Source organism: Mesoplodon densirostris, chromosome 7 (genome assembly GCF_025265405.1).
Source record: "Mesoplodon densirostris isolate mMesDen1 chromosome 7, mMesDen1 primary haplotype, whole genome shotgun sequence".
NCBI lineage: Eukaryota > Metazoa > Chordata > Mammalia > Artiodactyla > Ziphiidae > Mesoplodon > Mesoplodon densirostris.
The window spans coordinates 8,011,258-8,028,301 of record NC_082667.1 but is presented as its reverse complement, the minus strand read 5'-3'; the positions used below and the strand labels follow the sequence as shown (position 1 = coordinate 8,028,301).

The 17,044-nt window shown below is 51.7% G+C and overlaps 1 protein-coding gene and 1 non-coding gene across 2 annotated transcripts; one reads left to right on the top strand and one right to left on the bottom strand.

The window, feature by feature from the left end:
• Positions 1–3,342: 3,342 nt before the first annotated feature.
• Positions 3,343–3,415, bottom strand: TRNAC-GCA (transfer RNA cysteine (anticodon GCA)). Its single transcript has one exon. It is a non-coding gene; the product is annotated as a tRNA-Cys (tRNA).
• A 3,765-nt stretch (positions 3,416–7,180) lies between these two features.
• Positions 7,181–13,514, top strand: ARL2 (ADP ribosylation factor like GTPase 2). The gene is made up of 5 exons (XM_060104228.1): positions 7,181–7,296; positions 10,297–10,407; positions 10,503–10,665; positions 12,137–12,217; positions 13,074–13,514. The coding sequence occupies exons 1-5, from the start codon at positions 7,232–7,234 to the stop codon at positions 13,206–13,208; spliced, it is 555 nt and encodes a 184-aa protein (XP_059960211.1). The 5' UTR covers positions 7,181–7,231; the 3' UTR covers positions 13,209–13,514.
• The last annotated feature ends 3,530 nt before the right edge of the window (positions 13,515–17,044 follow it).

The window sequence follows — 17,044 nt, the reverse complement described above, 5'->3', positions numbered from 1 at the left end:
CTTACAAAGGAGTCTCAGTAAGAGATGGGAAATTAGTTATCTCTGGATCCTTAGCTTCATAAATGATCTAACTAAGCTTAAGTTACTGACAAGTCTCAAGTATAACAGCTTCAGGTACGGTTAGATCTTGATGCTCAAGCAATGTCATTAGGAGTCATTGTCTCACCCCATCTGCTCTCCCCCGGCTGGTTACATTCTCAGGCAGGTCCGGCTCAAGGTGGTAAGCTGGCCACCTGAAACACCAGCTTAGCTGCCCCAGGAGGGTGCATCCCTCCATCCCCTGCCACTTTCCCAATACTTCCAACAAAGGTCCCAGACCTGGCTCTGCTTAGTCTGGCTTGAGTCCTGTGGCTATTCCTGACATCAGTCACTGTGGCCAGGAGATAAGGTGAAATAGTTAAAGCTGGGGTCCCACAGGGACTAGGGGTGAGGGAGGGGAAACTTCCAGAGGGTACTGGGGTGCTGTTGGCAGGAGAAGGGGGAACGAATGCTGGGCTGACACCACCACCTTGGTTCAGGTTCCGATATGAGGAAGCTGCTGCTCAGCGGTACATCCCTTGGCCAGGTCACATCCCCATGTGGGATGCACTCAATCCCCACGTGTCTCTGACACCAAGTCCAGCCCTCTCTCTTTTTATTGTTTCACAGGGACCCATAAGTGGGAAAGGAAAGGCTTGCTAAGGGGATGACTCCAGATGAACTGAATGCTGGGCAAGGACTGGGGCAGCGACATCGTGGGGACAACCCAGGGCACAGGGAGGAAAGGATTGACTTTCACTTCAGCACAGCACCTTGACCTTGGGGACTCTCATTAGAGCTGGAATCTGCCAATAGTTGGGCCTCCCAGGAACTGGGTGACTTCACAGGGGCTCTATGACGCCATCACCATCCAGTCCGAGGTGGGAGCTGGCGCACGTTCCCACCGCCCAGTCCTGCTGGGCCCCCTGCTGCCTCCAAAGCCTTGTGCTTCTGATTCTCTGCTACTCCTTGAACGTACACAACTTTCTGGGAAGCTGACTTAAACTTCTGGAAGAGGGCAGGGACTCTACATTATAAACACTTGAGCACTGAAGAGTCAGCGAGCCTCCCAGGGCTTCGCGGGATGCAGCAGTAGTGACCACGGCACGGGGCTTTTCCCCGGTGGTCCAAGTCCCGCACAGGCCTGAGTTCAAATCCCTGCTCTGCCTCTTTTAACCGTGTGATCTTGGACAGGGCCCTTGGTTTCTCTGGGCCTCCAGTTTCCTCGTCTGTATAATAGGCTGTCGTGATAACTGAAACCATGCATGGAAAGCAGTCACCAGGGAGCTCCTTCTTGTCCCCGTGTCCCTGGCTGTACCTCCCTTGTGATGTCACATTCCCACTGTCCACTTTGGATGGTGGAGAAGTCCACGCTGGGCACCCTGCTGAGATCCTGGACACTGGAGAGAAAGGACAATCACCCCGGCCCTGGAGGGAGCCTCTCCACTCCTCAAACAGCTCTCTCCCTTCTTAGCTTCTGTGTCGGTTCCCACGAGAGCTCTGAGGGACAGGAAGGCCTCACTCAGAGGCTGGTTTGGGGAAGTGGCCAGCCAGGGTCACGAGCAAGAGCTGGAGGGCTGGGGTGGGATGGGGGACAAAGCCCAACCCTGTGTGGCCAGTGACTCACAAGCACAGACAAGAGAGGGCTTGCCTTGGCTGACCCAGCCCAGGACCTGTACCAAGGGTGCTAACAGCTTTGGCAAGGTGGACTGGCAGTCGGTCATGGTCAGAAGATTCTAGAGATTGTCGTCCAGTCTCCTCGCTTTATAGCTGGGGAAACAGGCTCAGTGAGAGGAAGGTGCTTGGCCCCGGGCGGGGAGGAGGGCAGAGCCGGGCAGACGGGGTTCTGTTGCAGCTCCGGTGCGCTCTTCCCACCTTATCCTCGCCCATCCAGCTAACGTCTCCCAGCTCTGGAGCGGAAACAACAGGGACACAGGGCACCCTCAGAAGAGCGGGGAGCATTCGCACCTGTGGCAGAAACCTGCCGTGGGTCAGAGGGGGCAGGACTGCTGAACTTCACTGACGCACCATTGAGGATGGGGCCTCCCACGGGCCCTGGGCCAGGGTTCCTGAAGCCAGAAGGGGGCCCCAGCCAGAAGGTGGCTAGGAAGTTGTCCCAGGAGAACTGGGTTCACCTGCAGTCAGGTGCTACCAAGTGCAAGGCCTCAGGCAGCCTTGTGCCCTCTCTGGGGCCCAATTTCCTCTATGGAAAATGAAGGAATGTGACAACTGACCTCGGAAGGCCCCTTTTCTGTGGCTGGAGGTTGGGATTAGCCTGAGGCCTCTTGGGAGGTGGACACCTCCAAGGCTGAGGGGGGTTGTGCCATTTGAAAGAACAGAGTGGGCATTTTACCGAACCAGGGGCTGAGCATTGAACTGAGGGTGGACATGTGGGCACAGGAGACCTGGCACTTCTTTGCCTTCCAATTCAGGCCCCAGCTCCCACTCTGGACACGTGCAGGAGGGCTGCCTATGAGACACCCTTCTCGGTTTGGGCCTGGTCTAGGAGTTACCCTCTGTGGGATCTCACAGGAGACGGTGGGGGCCAGGCCTCGCTTGGTCTGGGGACTGAGAAGCCTGGTGGTTAGGAACAAGGCTGATGAGGTTCTGCTGCTTTCTGGCTGGGTGAGTAGCTAGAAAGCAGTTAATGAACCCTCTGCTCCATTCCTTTTACTCAACGGATATTTATTGAGCATCTACTATGTGGCGGGCCTTGTTCTAGGTGCTGCGAGACAGCTTTAAAAAAAAAAAAAGATCCAACTCTCTGCCCTCATGGTGCTTCCATTCTAGAGGGGACAGAGGGGTGGGGGAGAATAAATGTAATAAATTAAGGGAATTATATAGGCTGGTAGAAGACCTTAACTGTCACGGGGGAATATAGAGTAAAATAAAGGATTTGGGGAATGTGGGTAGGGGATTGAGCAGTTTCAGACTTAAATAGGGTGGTCATTTATTGTGACATTTGAACAAAAAAGTTTTTTGAGACATTGGACATTTGAGCAAAAAACTGAAAAGAGGTAGGTGACAGGGAGGTATGGGTTAGGGGTGCTGGCCCCTAATGCACTGGCCAGCTGGAGAATTGGTAAGCAAGGGAGGAACAGGAGATGGGGGCACAGAGCCATGGGGACCACTCATGCAGGGCCTGGTAGGTCACTGAAGCCCTTGGGCTCTAACACGTAAAGATATGGGGAGTACCCAGCAGATAGTGGAGGGCTTTTTTTTTTTAAATATTTATTTATTTAGGCTGCACCAGGTCTTAGTTGCGGCATGTAGACTCAGTTGCAGCACACAGACTCTTAGTTGTGGCGTGCATGCGGCATCTAGTTCCCTGACCAGGGATCGAACCCAGGCCCTCTGCATTGCAAGCATGAAGTCTTACCCACTGGACCACCAGGGAAGTCCCCAGTGGAGGGCTTTGAGCAGAGGCCACACAAGATGTGACCAGAGGTTAAAAGGTCCCTCTGCCTGGGGAGGAGGAGCAGGGAAACGGGTGGAGAGGCTGCGGCAGCAATCTGGGTGAGTGGAGCCCCTGGCTCACCTGTCGAGTGGAGGTAAGTGCGGTACCTGCCTCTCAGGTTGCTGAGTGAAGGCACAGCAACTACTCCCTCCCCCCAGCCCCATTTACCAGGCCAGGCCCTGCAGAGACAAGAAGCTGCTGGCACAGCCTTACTCCTGGGGATGCCAAGGCACAGGTCAGGTGGACGTGGACGTGGTTGTTGAAATAGCTCAGCTTTTCATATCCTTAATCACTCCTAAGGTTCTGGAAAGGCCTGAGGATGTCACGTGCCCTGAGGAGGATGACAGGGGTATAACAGCTCATTGTGTCATCTGGAAGTTGAAGAGGATACCTCCTCTGTCTCCCACAACAGGCAGCTGGGCTGAGACCTAGAATGAAGATGCTCAAACACTCTGACTTGCCATTTGAGGCATTCTGCTGTGGCCTGCACGTTGTACACATGCACTGGGGACAGGGTGGCCCTTGGACACTTAAGGCTTATAGAGCGATAGGCGTGGGAGTACAGGAGCAGGCCAGGGTAGAGCTGTCGTCTGTAGGCAGTGGCTGGTTCAGTGATTAGGCTGTACGTTCAAGCCTCCAGTTGTTTACTCATTAGTAGGACGAAAGCTACACTTGGGTATGCTGCCATCAAGTGCTGGTTGGTGACTCTGTCATATGCATGTGGTCCCCAAAATAAAACTTGCATCACAGATGTGTTTCAACAGAGAGAAAAACAGGATTCCTCTTATCAAAACTGTAACTTGATTTTAAACCACCTCATATGAACATTACAGTTTAAAAGAATCAAATAGGAAATTCATCTAGAGCAAGCTTAAATATTTATATATACAAATAAATAAATAAAATACTTAGATATACTTCTTGCTAATGCTTCATGATCAACAATGATACTTAAGCAGCGTCTTTTCCCCTGGCTTTTTGTTGTTCTTGTTGTTTCTGAGTAACAAATAAAGTTTCCGTTATGATTATAAAGGTGATACATGGACTGTCTGGATCAAAAAGGCTACACCTCTTAAAATTAAAACCATAAAGCCAAATTTTCCTCCCCAGACATTGGGTGAATTTGCCCTTTTAAAAGGTTTCTAGAATTCTACTCTCAAGTTATAATCCACTTACTTAGCCCCAAGAAACTCTCCCTTCAAACGCCTGTTTCACAGCTGTCAGGATTTCGGTATTTTAATCTCATGATTCTTTCCTGTGAATATATATATATATATTCACAGTTATATATAACTACAGCTCTAGAGATCTTCTTTCCCAGTTTTCTTCCAAAGGTATTCCCCAAAGATTTTATTTCCTCAGGAGCACCCTTTCCGCCTTTCCATGAGGCAAATGAAAATACTGTCATGAGGCCTCTACATCGGTCCTTAAAAGCCCCTCCACCCTCACTCCCCTACCCTTGACTTCTAGCTACTGGCAATCATTATTCAAACGTTCAATACAGTTACCCCCTGGTCTCCTAATGTTTCACCAAGCTATGAGGTTGTTTTTGAAGTTGGTGTCCACTGGAATCCTACTCTAGCCCCTGGGAAGCTACAATAACAGCTTGGACAGGACAGGGCTTTAAAGCCTGACATTTAAGCAAGGATTTCAATGCCAGTAGTAGTAGTGAAGTAAAACAATCCAGAAGTGCTTATGGTAATAATTTTAGGTTTCCCTCAAAACTGCTCCAGAGCCAACAGTTGAATTGCAGCAATTTAAAAACTTTTGTGACTGTGACTCAGTGTGTACATATATCCATATAAGTATCTGAAACAAATGTTTCAACAAACACCACTTAGCTTCTCTTCACGGGCACTGGCAGCAATGTTTTCTGCTCTGTTCATTCTATTTAATTTTTGCTAATGCTACTAGGTTGAGCTATATGAAACTGATATCTTTGTTGTCAAAATGGTCAAATATGGGCAATTTCATACATTTCAACTTGTGACACTAAAATAATTTCACAGTATACTTAATGGGCTGTATCCCATAGTGTGAAAAAAACATTGTTTAGGGGGTTATTGTTATTTTAAATGTTAAAATGGGTTTGAAATTCGGGTTTTTTTTTTCACTTAATATGGCCTGGACAGCTTTCCACGCAGGTACTTCACCTTTCTCAAAGGCTTCATGGAACCCACCACACAGGGGTACCCCGGCTTAGGTAAGTGATCCCCGGTGAAGGCACTTAGATTTTTTCCAATTTCTTGCTGCTCCAAACCACGCCAAAGTGAACTTCCTTGTCATAAAGGTCCACGTGCTGGGGCTAGAAATTCTGTAGCATAGACTCATGGAGGCAAGATGGCAACACATTGTGATCTTAGTTGTGTCTCAAAGGCTTTGAAGAGGAGTTACGCTCGCTTTCTTCCCTTGTGTGCACTTGGTGGAGAGCAAATGGTGCTGATGGAGAGGACCCAGCCAGGCACCCGCTTCTGTCCAGCCCTCATCTGTCTACAACCTTCTTCTGTAAGATGGGGAGCTCCAGCTCACTCCAGACCTCTCCCTCTCTAGACAAACACCACGGAGGGACCCAGAAAAACAGTGCCCTTTCCTGTTGACCAGACCTGAGTTTAAATTGCTGCCCAAGCTCCTTAAACTCTGGGGACTCCACTATCACATCTACAAAAAGGAAATAAACCTCTCAGGGTTGCGGGGAGGATAAAGTAGAAAACGTGAATGCTTTATAAAATGACACAGAAGTTAGCCATTATCTTCATCTGGTGCCTCACTGTTCTTTCCCAAGCATTAGAAAGAGCCCACTCTGCTGCCTACTCACATTTACCCTGTGGTGGCCTGGGGGAAGGGCTCAAGAAAAGACAATAAGGCTCACCTTCTGTGTTTACAATCTGTCTAGTCCCCGGCCTCGGCTTCCTCACTTTTTCTGGACTTGAGCGCTAAGGTTAAGAACCAAACTCTTGCACAGTCATTCATTCAACCACAAATATTTACTGAGCACCTACTGTATGTCAGTCACTATGTCAATCACGCTAAGCACCATGTGAGCTTCAATTTTCTTATCGGCAAAATGAAAATTGTGCTTCTCAATAACGAAACAATAAGCATCTTGGGCAGGACAATTCCCCTGACCTCTAAACGACAGGGACTCTACCTTGTAATCGGTACAATCCAATGACGCCTCCACACATTTCCAAAGGGGCCCTAAAGGCCATCTCCACCCTGGATGGAGAATCCCCGGGCTACCCTCTACGATTTCAGGAGCCAGGAAAAGTAGGGAAGCCCTGTAACTGGCAGATTTGGGATGATGCCGAGTCCCAAGATGAGCAGGATTTGGACCATGCTTCCGGGGAACTAAGCCTCACAGTGGCTGCAGGGTGACGTCAACATCCTTGGGGCTCTTGGTTCTGGCTCCTAAGTCAGAACTCCTACTCTCTATATGCAGCCAAGAAACAACCCAGGAATTTCAGGTTTCCGTTCCCAGCCGAGCCTGGGGTCCTGGAAAGGAAAGAATGGCGATGCTCTAGTCACCCAAGCCCTCGGGATGCTAAGGGTTAACGCAGGTGGCCGCGCAGAAGCCGCTAGAGGGACCGTCCGTCGCAGCACCGCCAGGCAGCTTCACAGTCACGTGGGAGCGAGGGCGGGACTAAGCGCGGAGCCCGCCAATAGGCTGTGCTGTCTGTGGGCGTGATAGCCAATAGGAGCAGGGAAAGGGGTCCCAGGATTACGAAGAAACGGCGGCCGGGAAGGGGCTACTGGGACATGGGGCTTCTGACCATTCTGAAGAAGATGAAGCAGAAAGAGCGGGAGCTGCGACTGCTCATGCTGTATCCTCCCCGATGCCGGAGCCGCGAGGGTAGCAGGGGGCCCCCGCCGGGTGGGCGGTGCCAGGCGCCCCCTACCGGGTGCGGGATGTGCGGCTGGCCGGCCCATACCAACTGCCCTTTGTGCGTCACGCACGTGGGCCCTACCAAAGCTTTTGGCGGGTGGCCGGGAGGAGGCCGTACCACCGGCTCGGGGCGGGGGGCTTCGTTTCTAAGGCCAAAGGTGTGGGCGTAAAGGCGCAGCGGCCGGACCAGATGTCCCAGTGTAGGGGGAGGCGGGGCCCGGAGGTGACTCGAACGTTACCACCCGTCGGTCTGGCCCGAGCGCGAGGCCGCTGTCCTCTCGGGCCCTCTCGCCTCCTCCCCCTGTCGGAAGGTGCCCGGCCACGGCCCCGCCCTCAAGGTCGGAATCCCGGGGGCGTGTGGGCCCCGCCCTTCACTCCCGGGAGAGGTGGGTGTGGAGTCCGCGGGTTGTTCAGCCCGTGGGTCCAACCGTGCGTCTCTTTCCTGCCTCACGGCCAGTCGGTGTCCCCGCGGCTGATGGCTTGCAGGCCCAAGGGCCCCGCTGACCTTCTGAGTCCCATTAGGAGGCATCTGCACTCGTTCGCCCTTCTCTGTGCCAGGCCCGGGGGCACCCCTAGCAGAGAGAAGACATTTCTGTGCGCAGATAACTTAAAAATAATATTTACATCATGTCTGTTTTGAAGAACTGTGAGAAAGGCACAGTGAATTCACTCATGCAGTAAACATTTATTGAGCGCCTACTGTGTGCTAGGCACTGTCCTGGGGGCTGGGGTAAAACAGCAAAACAAAAAAACCCGACCTTCACGGACATTCTATGTAATGCTGAGGGGAGAAAGACCTTAACAAAATGAGTAAAATGCATAGCGTGTACGGAGAATAATACAGCTTAAATAAGGTGGTCAAAGAAGGCCACACTGAGAAAATAACAGTTGAATAAAGACAGGGAGGTGAGGGATGAACCATGTAGATATCTGGGGAAAATTATTTAAACAAAGGGAACAGCAAGTGTAAGGGTCTCCAAGGAGGAACTCAGCTGGTGTGTTCAAAGGACTGTCAAAGAGGTCAGATGGAAGAGCCACGTCACGTGGGACCTCTGGTTCTGGACTTTCCCTTTTCTTTCTTTTTTTTTTTAAATTTAATTTTCATTTTTATATTGGAGTATAGTTGGTTTACAATATTGTGTTTGTTGCAGGTGTACAGCAGAGTAACTCAGTTATACGTTTACATATGTCCATTCTTTTTCAGATTCTTTTCCCATAAAGGTTATTACAGAATACTGTGTAGTGTTCCCTGTGCCATACAGTAGGGGACTTTTCCTTAAATGAGAAGTGCAGAGAGGTGAGATCTGAGACTAGTTAGGCCACTGCAGTAACACAGGTGAGATACTATGGGAGCTTGGATCACGATGGAAGCAGTGAGGTGATGGAAGTTGAGGGACGTCCTGATAGTAGGCCAGTAGGAATTGCTGCTGGATTGGACATGAGTGTGAGAAGGAGTGTAAAGTCAAGTGTGACTCCTAGGTTTCTGACCTGAGCAATTAGAAGAATGAGGAGCCACTTGCTGAGAGGTAGAAGGGGGCGGGGAACACATTCGGGGTGGGGGGGAGGATGAGAGCTCAGCTTGCGCCATGTGAGATGCCTCTGAGACATCCTAGAAATGTCAGCTAGGCAGCTGGATATAGGGACCAACGTCCAGGGGAGCAGCTGGGTAGGACGTGTGAATTTGGGAGTCATCAGCATAAAGAAGGTGTTTGAGACCGTGATCCTGGATGAGATCACTGAGGGAGGGAGTGTGGACAGGGAAGAGAACCTAGGCTGCTCAGATCAAGAGGTCAGGGAGATGAGGAGGAATGACCAGGGAGGCCAGAGGAGAACCAGGCAAGGGCGTGTCCCGGAGTGGGGGAGGGGGCTGGACTCTGTCAGTGCTGCTCGTTGAGCAGGGGGAAGAGGGCTGAGGACTGCCCAGCCAGTGGAGAACAACATGGCGTCTCTAAGGTCTGACCTTGGCCAGAGCAGTTTCGGGGAAGCAGTGGGAGCAAAAGTCTAACGGGTTCCAGCAAGAGAAGGAGGACAGAAATTGGAGAGGGTGAGTATGGACAGCAGTTCTGAGATTTGCTATAAAGGGAAGGAAATAAAGGAAAAAGTCAGGGGGAGAGGGATCAAGAGACCGTCCCCGCTTGTCAGCTGACGGGAACGATCCAGTGGAGAAGGAAGCATGGATGACGGAGCTGGGGCGGGTGAGGGGGATGGTCAGCCGCCAGTTATCAGGGGCTACGGCTGGGTCTCAGGAGAGGTCCTCCCGCCCCCTCCCAGCTGCAGGCCCCCTTAAGTGTTGGAAGGAAAGAGGAGGGTGCTTCTCTCCTGCTGCTGAACTTACCCATTTGTGTGCACGCTCAGCAGCAAAGGGTTTGGAATATTCGAAAGACAGAAAAGGCAAGGGTGGCTGCCTCCAGATACTTTGTTTTGTTATTTCCTCTACCTAGAATGCTCTTCCCCCAGTCCTTCAAAAAGCTGGCTTCTTGCAGTTTGGGCCTCAGCTCAAGGCAGTCAGAGAGGCCTTCCCTGGGGCTGAGCTAAAGGAGGCTCCTCGACCGCCGTCTCCGAAAGCCTCTTCACTGTGTGGACACGCACCTGGCTCTGCCAGTGCCTTCCTTCTCACTTGTGTGCACTGTGCCACTGTCCCGCACTAGAGTGTAAGCTGCACAAGGTGGGGACTGTGACTCCAGGCCACCCCCAGCACCAGAGGTATTCTGGCACAGAGTAGCCCTTCAGTATATGTTGTGGGGTGAATTAAGGAGCCTCTGGTCAGAAGATGATCAGGTATTTCTTGATACTTTCACATTGATCGTGTGGGTCTGGCAGGTATTCAGCTTATTTTGATATGTAGTGGGAAATGATTTGTCCCCCAAGAGAGGGGCACTGTGATGGTGTCACCAGGCTGCAGAGCATGGGGACTTCTCCTTAACCTGGCACACTCCAGTGGTCTGGACAATGCTGGCAAAACAACCATCCTCAAGAAGTTCAATGGGGAAGACATCGACACCATTTCCCCGACGCTGGGCTTCAACATCAAGACGCTGGAGCACCGAGGGTGAGCGGGGTCCCCGAGGCGGGGCCCACCCAGAGCAGGGCAGGGAGGGCAGGCGAGGGGCCAGGCTGACCTCCAGCCACCCCCTCCCTGTCCAGATTCAAGCTGAACATCTGGGATGTGGGCGGCCAGAAGTCCCTGCGGTCCTACTGGCGGAACTACTTTGAGAGCACCGATGGCCTCATCTGGGTGGTGGACAGCGCCGACCGCCAGCGCATGCAGGACTGCCAGCGGGAGCTCCAGAACCTGTTGGTGGAGGAGGTGGGCAGGAGGCCTGGCTGAGCGGGGGAAGCGGGGCTTTCCCCAGTGTCCGGGCCCCAGTACTTTGTGCGCATATGTGGATGTGTGCACAGCTTCCTCAGCAGATTCCCTGAGGGGGCCGTGAACCCAGAGGGACACCTCAGGTGGGGTCTGTTCCTTCACTGAGCCCTCACCACGTGTCCAGCACCCTTGTGGAGGCAGAGACAACCTGTACACCTGATCTAGGGAGGCCCACAGTGCCTTGAGCAGGACACTCTGTGGATGGAGACATTAGTTTACGTCCCTGCGATGTCACTGCTTCACCACCCTGAGCTTCAGTTTCTGCACCTTGAATTGGGCTTCAGGGAGGATGACTTGAGGCCAGTGTGTGAAGCTTTGGGAAGCAGTGGAACCTGGCTCAGCAGTCGGACTCTTCGCTGTGTGACCTCAGGCAAGGCACTTAACTTCTCTGAATCTCCACTGCCTCATCTCTCAGATGGGCATTATAATTATGGCGATCTTAAAATTTATTGTCTGGGCCAAAATGCTCTTCTTTAAATAAAATTTTAGATTTACAGAAAAGTTACAATGATAGTAAAAAGATACCCCATATATCTTTCACCTAGCCTCTCTTAATGTTAACATCTTACAGAACTGCCATACAAATGGCAAAACTAAGAAATTAACATTGGTAAGTTACTATTAACTGAACTACAGGTTTTGTTTGGATTTCACCAGTTTTTCCACTAATGTCCTTTCTCTGTTACAGGGTTTGAGCCAGGTTACTACACTTCATTTAGTTGAAAACCAGGACACTTTTGAGAGTCAAAGAGAGCTGTTAATAATTATGGAGGGACAGCTGGCATAAACAGGGGTGTTGAGCAGGTCCAGTGAGACCCTGGCTGTTGAATGCTCATCCCTGGCCTAGCATGTCATGGCCCTTTTTAAGGGCCAGATCCACCGTCTACATGGAGGAACTCCCAGTCACAAACACATATATGGAAATAACTGGAATCACAGGCAGAGAGTGAGGCCTGTCAGGGTAGTGGGACAGTTAGAGGGCTACATGAACTTGGAAGAGGGAAAGGTCATTTCCAACAGACCCCATAGCCTCTGGGACAGTCGCATTCCTTGTGCATGTCAGGTCATCAGATCGGAGCAGTCTAGAACTGGGGAGCATCTTACCCATCACCCCCTCCCCATTTATGGAAGAGGAATGTGAGGCATGGAGGAGAGAAGTGCCCACGGGGCTGGTGATTGGGCTGGAACCAGGGTCCCAGCCCAGCCCAGGGCTCTCTCCACCCCATAAATGGCTGGACATGAAGGCCATCTCCACACTACCCACCCTGCTTGTGCCTTTGCAACTACCACGGGACCTTGCCCTGAGCTTCCAGGTTGATCTCTGACCCCAGGTCCTCTGGGTGATTAGTGCAGGGGCCAGGCTGCCCTCTGAGCCTCCACCCCCATGACCCCCTCTGTTTCTCTTCCCCAGCGCCTGGCTGGAGCGACCCTCCTCATCTTTGCCAACAAGCAGGACCTGCCCGGAGCACTGTCCTCTAATGCTATCCGTGAGGTGAGTCCAGGCCTTGACACAGGCTCACGGAGGAAACGGGGCATGCATTTCTTTGTTAATTTATTAAAAAAACATTTATTAGCCCCTCCTGCACGGCTGGACCTATTTGGGATACTGGAGATTCAGTGATTAATAGGATATAGTTGTGCCCCACAGCCTGGGGGAAGGCAGACCTGCAAATAGTTATTCCACAGGATAACAGTAGCCAACGAGCAGTGGGTGCTTTCTATGTGCCAGGCTCTTTGCATGGATTAACTCATTCAATTCTCAAAGCAACCTCATGAGGTAGGAACTCTCATAATCATTCTACAGATGGTGAAGCAGGCTTAGAGAGGTTAGGTAACTCACCCAAGGTCACACAGCCAGTAAGCAGAGAAGCCAGGATTTAAACACAGGCCTGTGTAACCCCAGGTTGCATCTTAACTCCTATTCTAGAGCTTGAACACCAGAATGAGAAGAGTGGGGTTAGAATCCAGGTTCTGCCACTTACTAGCTGTGTGACCTTAGGCAGGTTGCTTAACCTCTCTGAGGTTTCCTCCTCAGTAAAATGGCCAACACATCCCTGGCTTATGGGGCTGTTGGGGGGAATGGATGAGAGGACATTTGTAGGGCCCATAGCGCAATGTCGGAAGCCCTTGTTGCCATCTTATTACTAAGGGGTAGTACTGGCGTGGCAGTGTACAGAGAGCCTGGGTGCCCTGGGGCCCTGACAGATCTTCACCAGGGGTCAAGGGAGGCTTCCCAAAGCAGGCCCTTGAGGGAGGCATGCGTTTCCCCTGGGCCAGCAGAGGGCAGGGGCTGAGGGTGGGCAGGGCCTGTGGTTACTGTGGCCCACCATCACCTTCTACCCTCCCAGGCCCTGGAGCTGGACTCCATCCGCAGCCACCACTGGTGCATCCAGGGCTGCAGCGCTGTCACTGGGGAAAACCTGCTGCCCGGCATCGACTGGCTCCTGGATGACATCTCCAGCCGCATCTTCATGGCCGACTGAGGCGCGCCCAGCAGGCCCTCACCAGGCACCGTCCATGGGGGGATGGGAGTCAGCCAGCCCAGCTAACACCCCCTGCCCACCCTGTAACCTGCTGCTGCTGCTGCTGCTCACTGCTGCGCTGTGGCCAGCCGGTTCCCATGGCAGGAGGGCTGCCAACCTGGCCGTCACCCTGGCTCCTGATCCGGCCTGCTTGCAGTTGCCGTACCTAGAGGAGGGCTGGGGCTGGGAGGGCCTGCCTCTGCTGCTACCGAGGCTGTGAGCCTCGCCGTTCGCTCAGCTGTGAGAATAAATTGTTCCTTGCTCCCATTCCTGGCTGAGTCATTTGTTGATTCAACAGCTCTAGAGACTGCCTAGAACCCACAGTCCAGTGGGGGGCAGAAAGGGACAGATGATTTCAGTCAGAGGGTTAACTGTCGCTGTGTCAAAGGGATGGCAAAGAATTATAGAAGCACAGGACAGCGCTGTGTAATTGCATTTGGAAGAGTCCAGGTGGGCTTCCCAGAGGTGGTGACATGAAAGCTGAGAGTTGGGACTTCCCTGGGTGGCACAGTGGTTAAGACTCCACGCTCCCAATGCAGGGGGCCTGGGTTCTATCTCTGGTCCAGGAACTAGATCCCACGTGCATGCTGCAACTAAGGAGCCTGCGAGCCGCAACTAAGGAGACTGCCTGCTGCAACTAAGGACCCCCCCCCGGCTGCAACTAAGATGTGACGCAACCAAATTAATTAGTTAATTTTTTAAAAAAGCTGAGAGTGAAGGATGAGTAGAAGCTTTCTGGTGAGAGGATGGGAGGAAAGTTCACTAGGGCATCTGCTACCATCAGAGGGTATGAATTAGAAAAAGGAACGCACCACCACATCAGGGCTCACCGCTTATTGACTGGAACATGGGCTGAATTTCAGCTCCCAGCTTCCCACTGCAGCCAGGAACCCATGTGCGGCAGACAACCTGCACAGCCCTGTGAGGCAGCATTGGATGAGTAGAGGTAATTACAGGAAGTAAAAAGTAAAGCAGAGCAAGGGCTCTTGGGAAGCGTGGAGGGGTAAGGTCTCTGGTGACGGATGTGGACATCAACCAGGTTAGCTCACCAACAGCAGAGCTGGGAAGGGGCCTTCCCTGAAGGCTAAAGGGCACTCTCTGAAGCTGGGAAAGAATGGGAACTGGTGGGGGGGGGATGCCAGGGCCCCCATCCAGGTGGCAAGATAGACGGATGTTTTCAAAGGGCCCCCTGCTGTGGTCCTCCCAGCGGGGGCTTACTCTGTAGGGTTCAGCTTGAAGCACTCTCACTTACCGTCACATTGAAGAACAGCCCCAAGCAGGACAGACTCTTAGTGTCCCCATCTGTATAAGAACTGAGCCTCCAGAAGTTTACGGGACTTACTCAAAGCCACCCAGCTAGGAAGCAGGGGGGCTGGGATTTGGACCCAGCATGCTTAGCCACTACACCCTACTAACCTGTTTTCTTTTTCTTTCTTTTTTTTTTTAATTTGGGTATAGTTGTTTTTCAATGTTGTGTTAGTTTCTGCTGTACAGCAAAGTGAATCAGCTATATGTATACACATATCCCCTCTTTTTTGGATTTCCTTCCTATTTAGGTCACAGAGCATTGAGTAGAGTTCCCTGTGCTATACAGCAGGTTCTCAGTAGTTAATCTATTTTATACATTAAGTGCATATATGTCAGTCCCCATCTTCCAATTCATCCCCACCCTTTTCCCCCTTGTGTCCATACGTTTGTTCTCTGCGTCTGGGTCTCTATTTCTGCCTTGCAAACTGGTTCATCTGTACCATTTCTCTAGATTCCACATATATGCATTAATATATGATACTTGTTTTTCTCTTTCTGACTTACTTCACTCTGTATGACAGTCTCGAGGTCATCCACGTCTCTACAAATGACTCAGTTTCATTCCTTTTTATGGCTGAGTAATATTCCATTGTATTCTGGTTTTGTTTCTCTGCTTGAAATTCAAGTGCCAGATAGAGGGAGCCTAATGTGTTTATGAGGGAAGGTCAGTTTTCCCAAGGGAAAGGCGAGGACGAGGTACTGATTTACTCGTAGACTGCCACTAGGATCCCTCGTGGAAGAAGGGAAATGGATGTTGGGTGGACAACCTTAGAACATAAACTGTCCTTCAATGTAGAAATTTAGAACCTCTTGCCCTGTCCTCTGTGCAAGACCGGCACTGTGGTCCCCAAGGTTCCATCCCTGCGGTGAGCAGACACCCAGTCTCCAGAGCCAAACCCTGGCTCTGCCACTCACTGATTGACGCTGAGCAAGTTGCTTAACCTGTCTGTGCCTCAGTTTCCCCATTTGGGTTAAAGATAGTGTCACCCACCTCCTAGGGTTGGGAGGAGGACCAAATGGCTGGGTTCCTTGTGTGTCATAAGCACTGTATGTCAGCTATAATCATCCTTATTTGAACCAGTAGGAGTTCAGGCAGATCCAATCAATGTGAACTCGGCCATCCACTGATCTGGGTTGACTCACTCATCTGGACAAGGGAAGGGAGGGAATGATGGGCAGGAAGGGAACTTGGAGCCACAGCCCTGCTGAGAGAACTCTGAAGACCAGGAGCGGATGTCTAAAGGGGCCTTCAGAGGAGCCCTGGTGTGGGATGTGGGAGGGGACACCACTCCATCCCAAACACCTCCTGGATGTACTCCCCTCTTTCCATGCTCCCAGGAGTCTGATTTGAGAGTTTGCTTTGTGTTTCTTTCTGGAGTTACAGCGCCCACTCATCTGAGTTCCAGTAACAAGAGTAACCGTGAGCGCTTCACCCATGGTACTGCATTCAAGCTTCGAAACCTGGTGGTGGTGGTGTTACCGAAAGCTCGGCCTCTCTGTACACCAGTGCCGAATCAAATCCCAGAGACGGAGTTTTGGGTGAAGTAGAAAAGGATAGCTTTATTGCTTTGCCAGGCAAAGGGGAACACACCGGGCTTCTGTCTCGAAAAACTATGTGCCCCGACCCCAGAGGATTTGATGGAGGGTTTTAAAACAGTGGTTCAAAGGTGGGGGTCTCTGGGCTTCCCTGGTGGTGCAGTGGTTAAGAATCCGCCTGCCAATGCAGGGGGCACGGGTTCGAGCCCTGGCCTGGGCAGATCCCACATGCCACGGAGCAACTAAGCCCGTGCGCCACAACTACTGAAGCCCATGCGCCTTGCTCCGCAGTAAGAGAAGCCACTGCAATGAGAAGCCCGCAATTTAACAAAACAACAAAAAAAAAGGTGGGGTCTCTGACAAGATAAGGGTGTGAGCAGGCTAATCTCAGGTGGTCACCTCAATCTTGATGAGCTTCTCTGGTCCCTTTAATCTCACCTCAGGTGGTTTCTTGGCTGCACCTCCCTTGATGAGCAACTGTTCAAATTCGCCCTCTGGAACTCAGGGAAGGTCATGGAGGCTGGAGTCTTGCCTATAAGAAATGGTGGACAAAAGGAGGCCTCTGTGCCCAAGCCCCACTCGGTTTCAGCGGTATCAGTCAGGGTCCTGGATGGTTTGCCCAGACAAAGATTACTGCCTTTAGCAGAAAAAGCCTCTCTTGGAAGGATACTGGGAACTCATGGCATCTCGATGGAGGTCGGACATCCAGGCTTAGAAAACAGAGTGCTCCAAAGGCTGGGCAGCCAAACCCGCAGCCAGCACTGTACTCAAGGAACAACTTAGTTCCCTTGCCAGGCACTGTGCCCTCTGTCCCTCACTCAAGATTCAAGGCTTCAGAAGGGAGTCCCCCGCCCCCACTTGGCACCTGGGGCAAGGAAAAGGGCTGGCATCTTTGGATTCTGGACTAAGAGGCTGGAGGGCTGCACATACTAGCGAACTACCTTCTAAAGATC

Coding starts and splice junctions, on each gene's coding strand:
- ARL2 (XM_060104228.1), top strand. CDS start 7,232: ATGGGGCTTCTGACCATTCTGAAGAAGATGAAGCAGAAAGAGCGGGAG. Junction 10,408..10,502: donor AAGACGCTGGAGCACCGAGG/GTGAGCGGGGTC, acceptor CTCCCTGTCCAG/ATTCAAGCTGAACATCTGGG. Junction 12,218..13,073: donor CCTCTAATGCTATCCGTGAG/GTGAGTCCAGGC, acceptor CTACCCTCCCAG/GCCCTGGAGCTGGACTCCAT.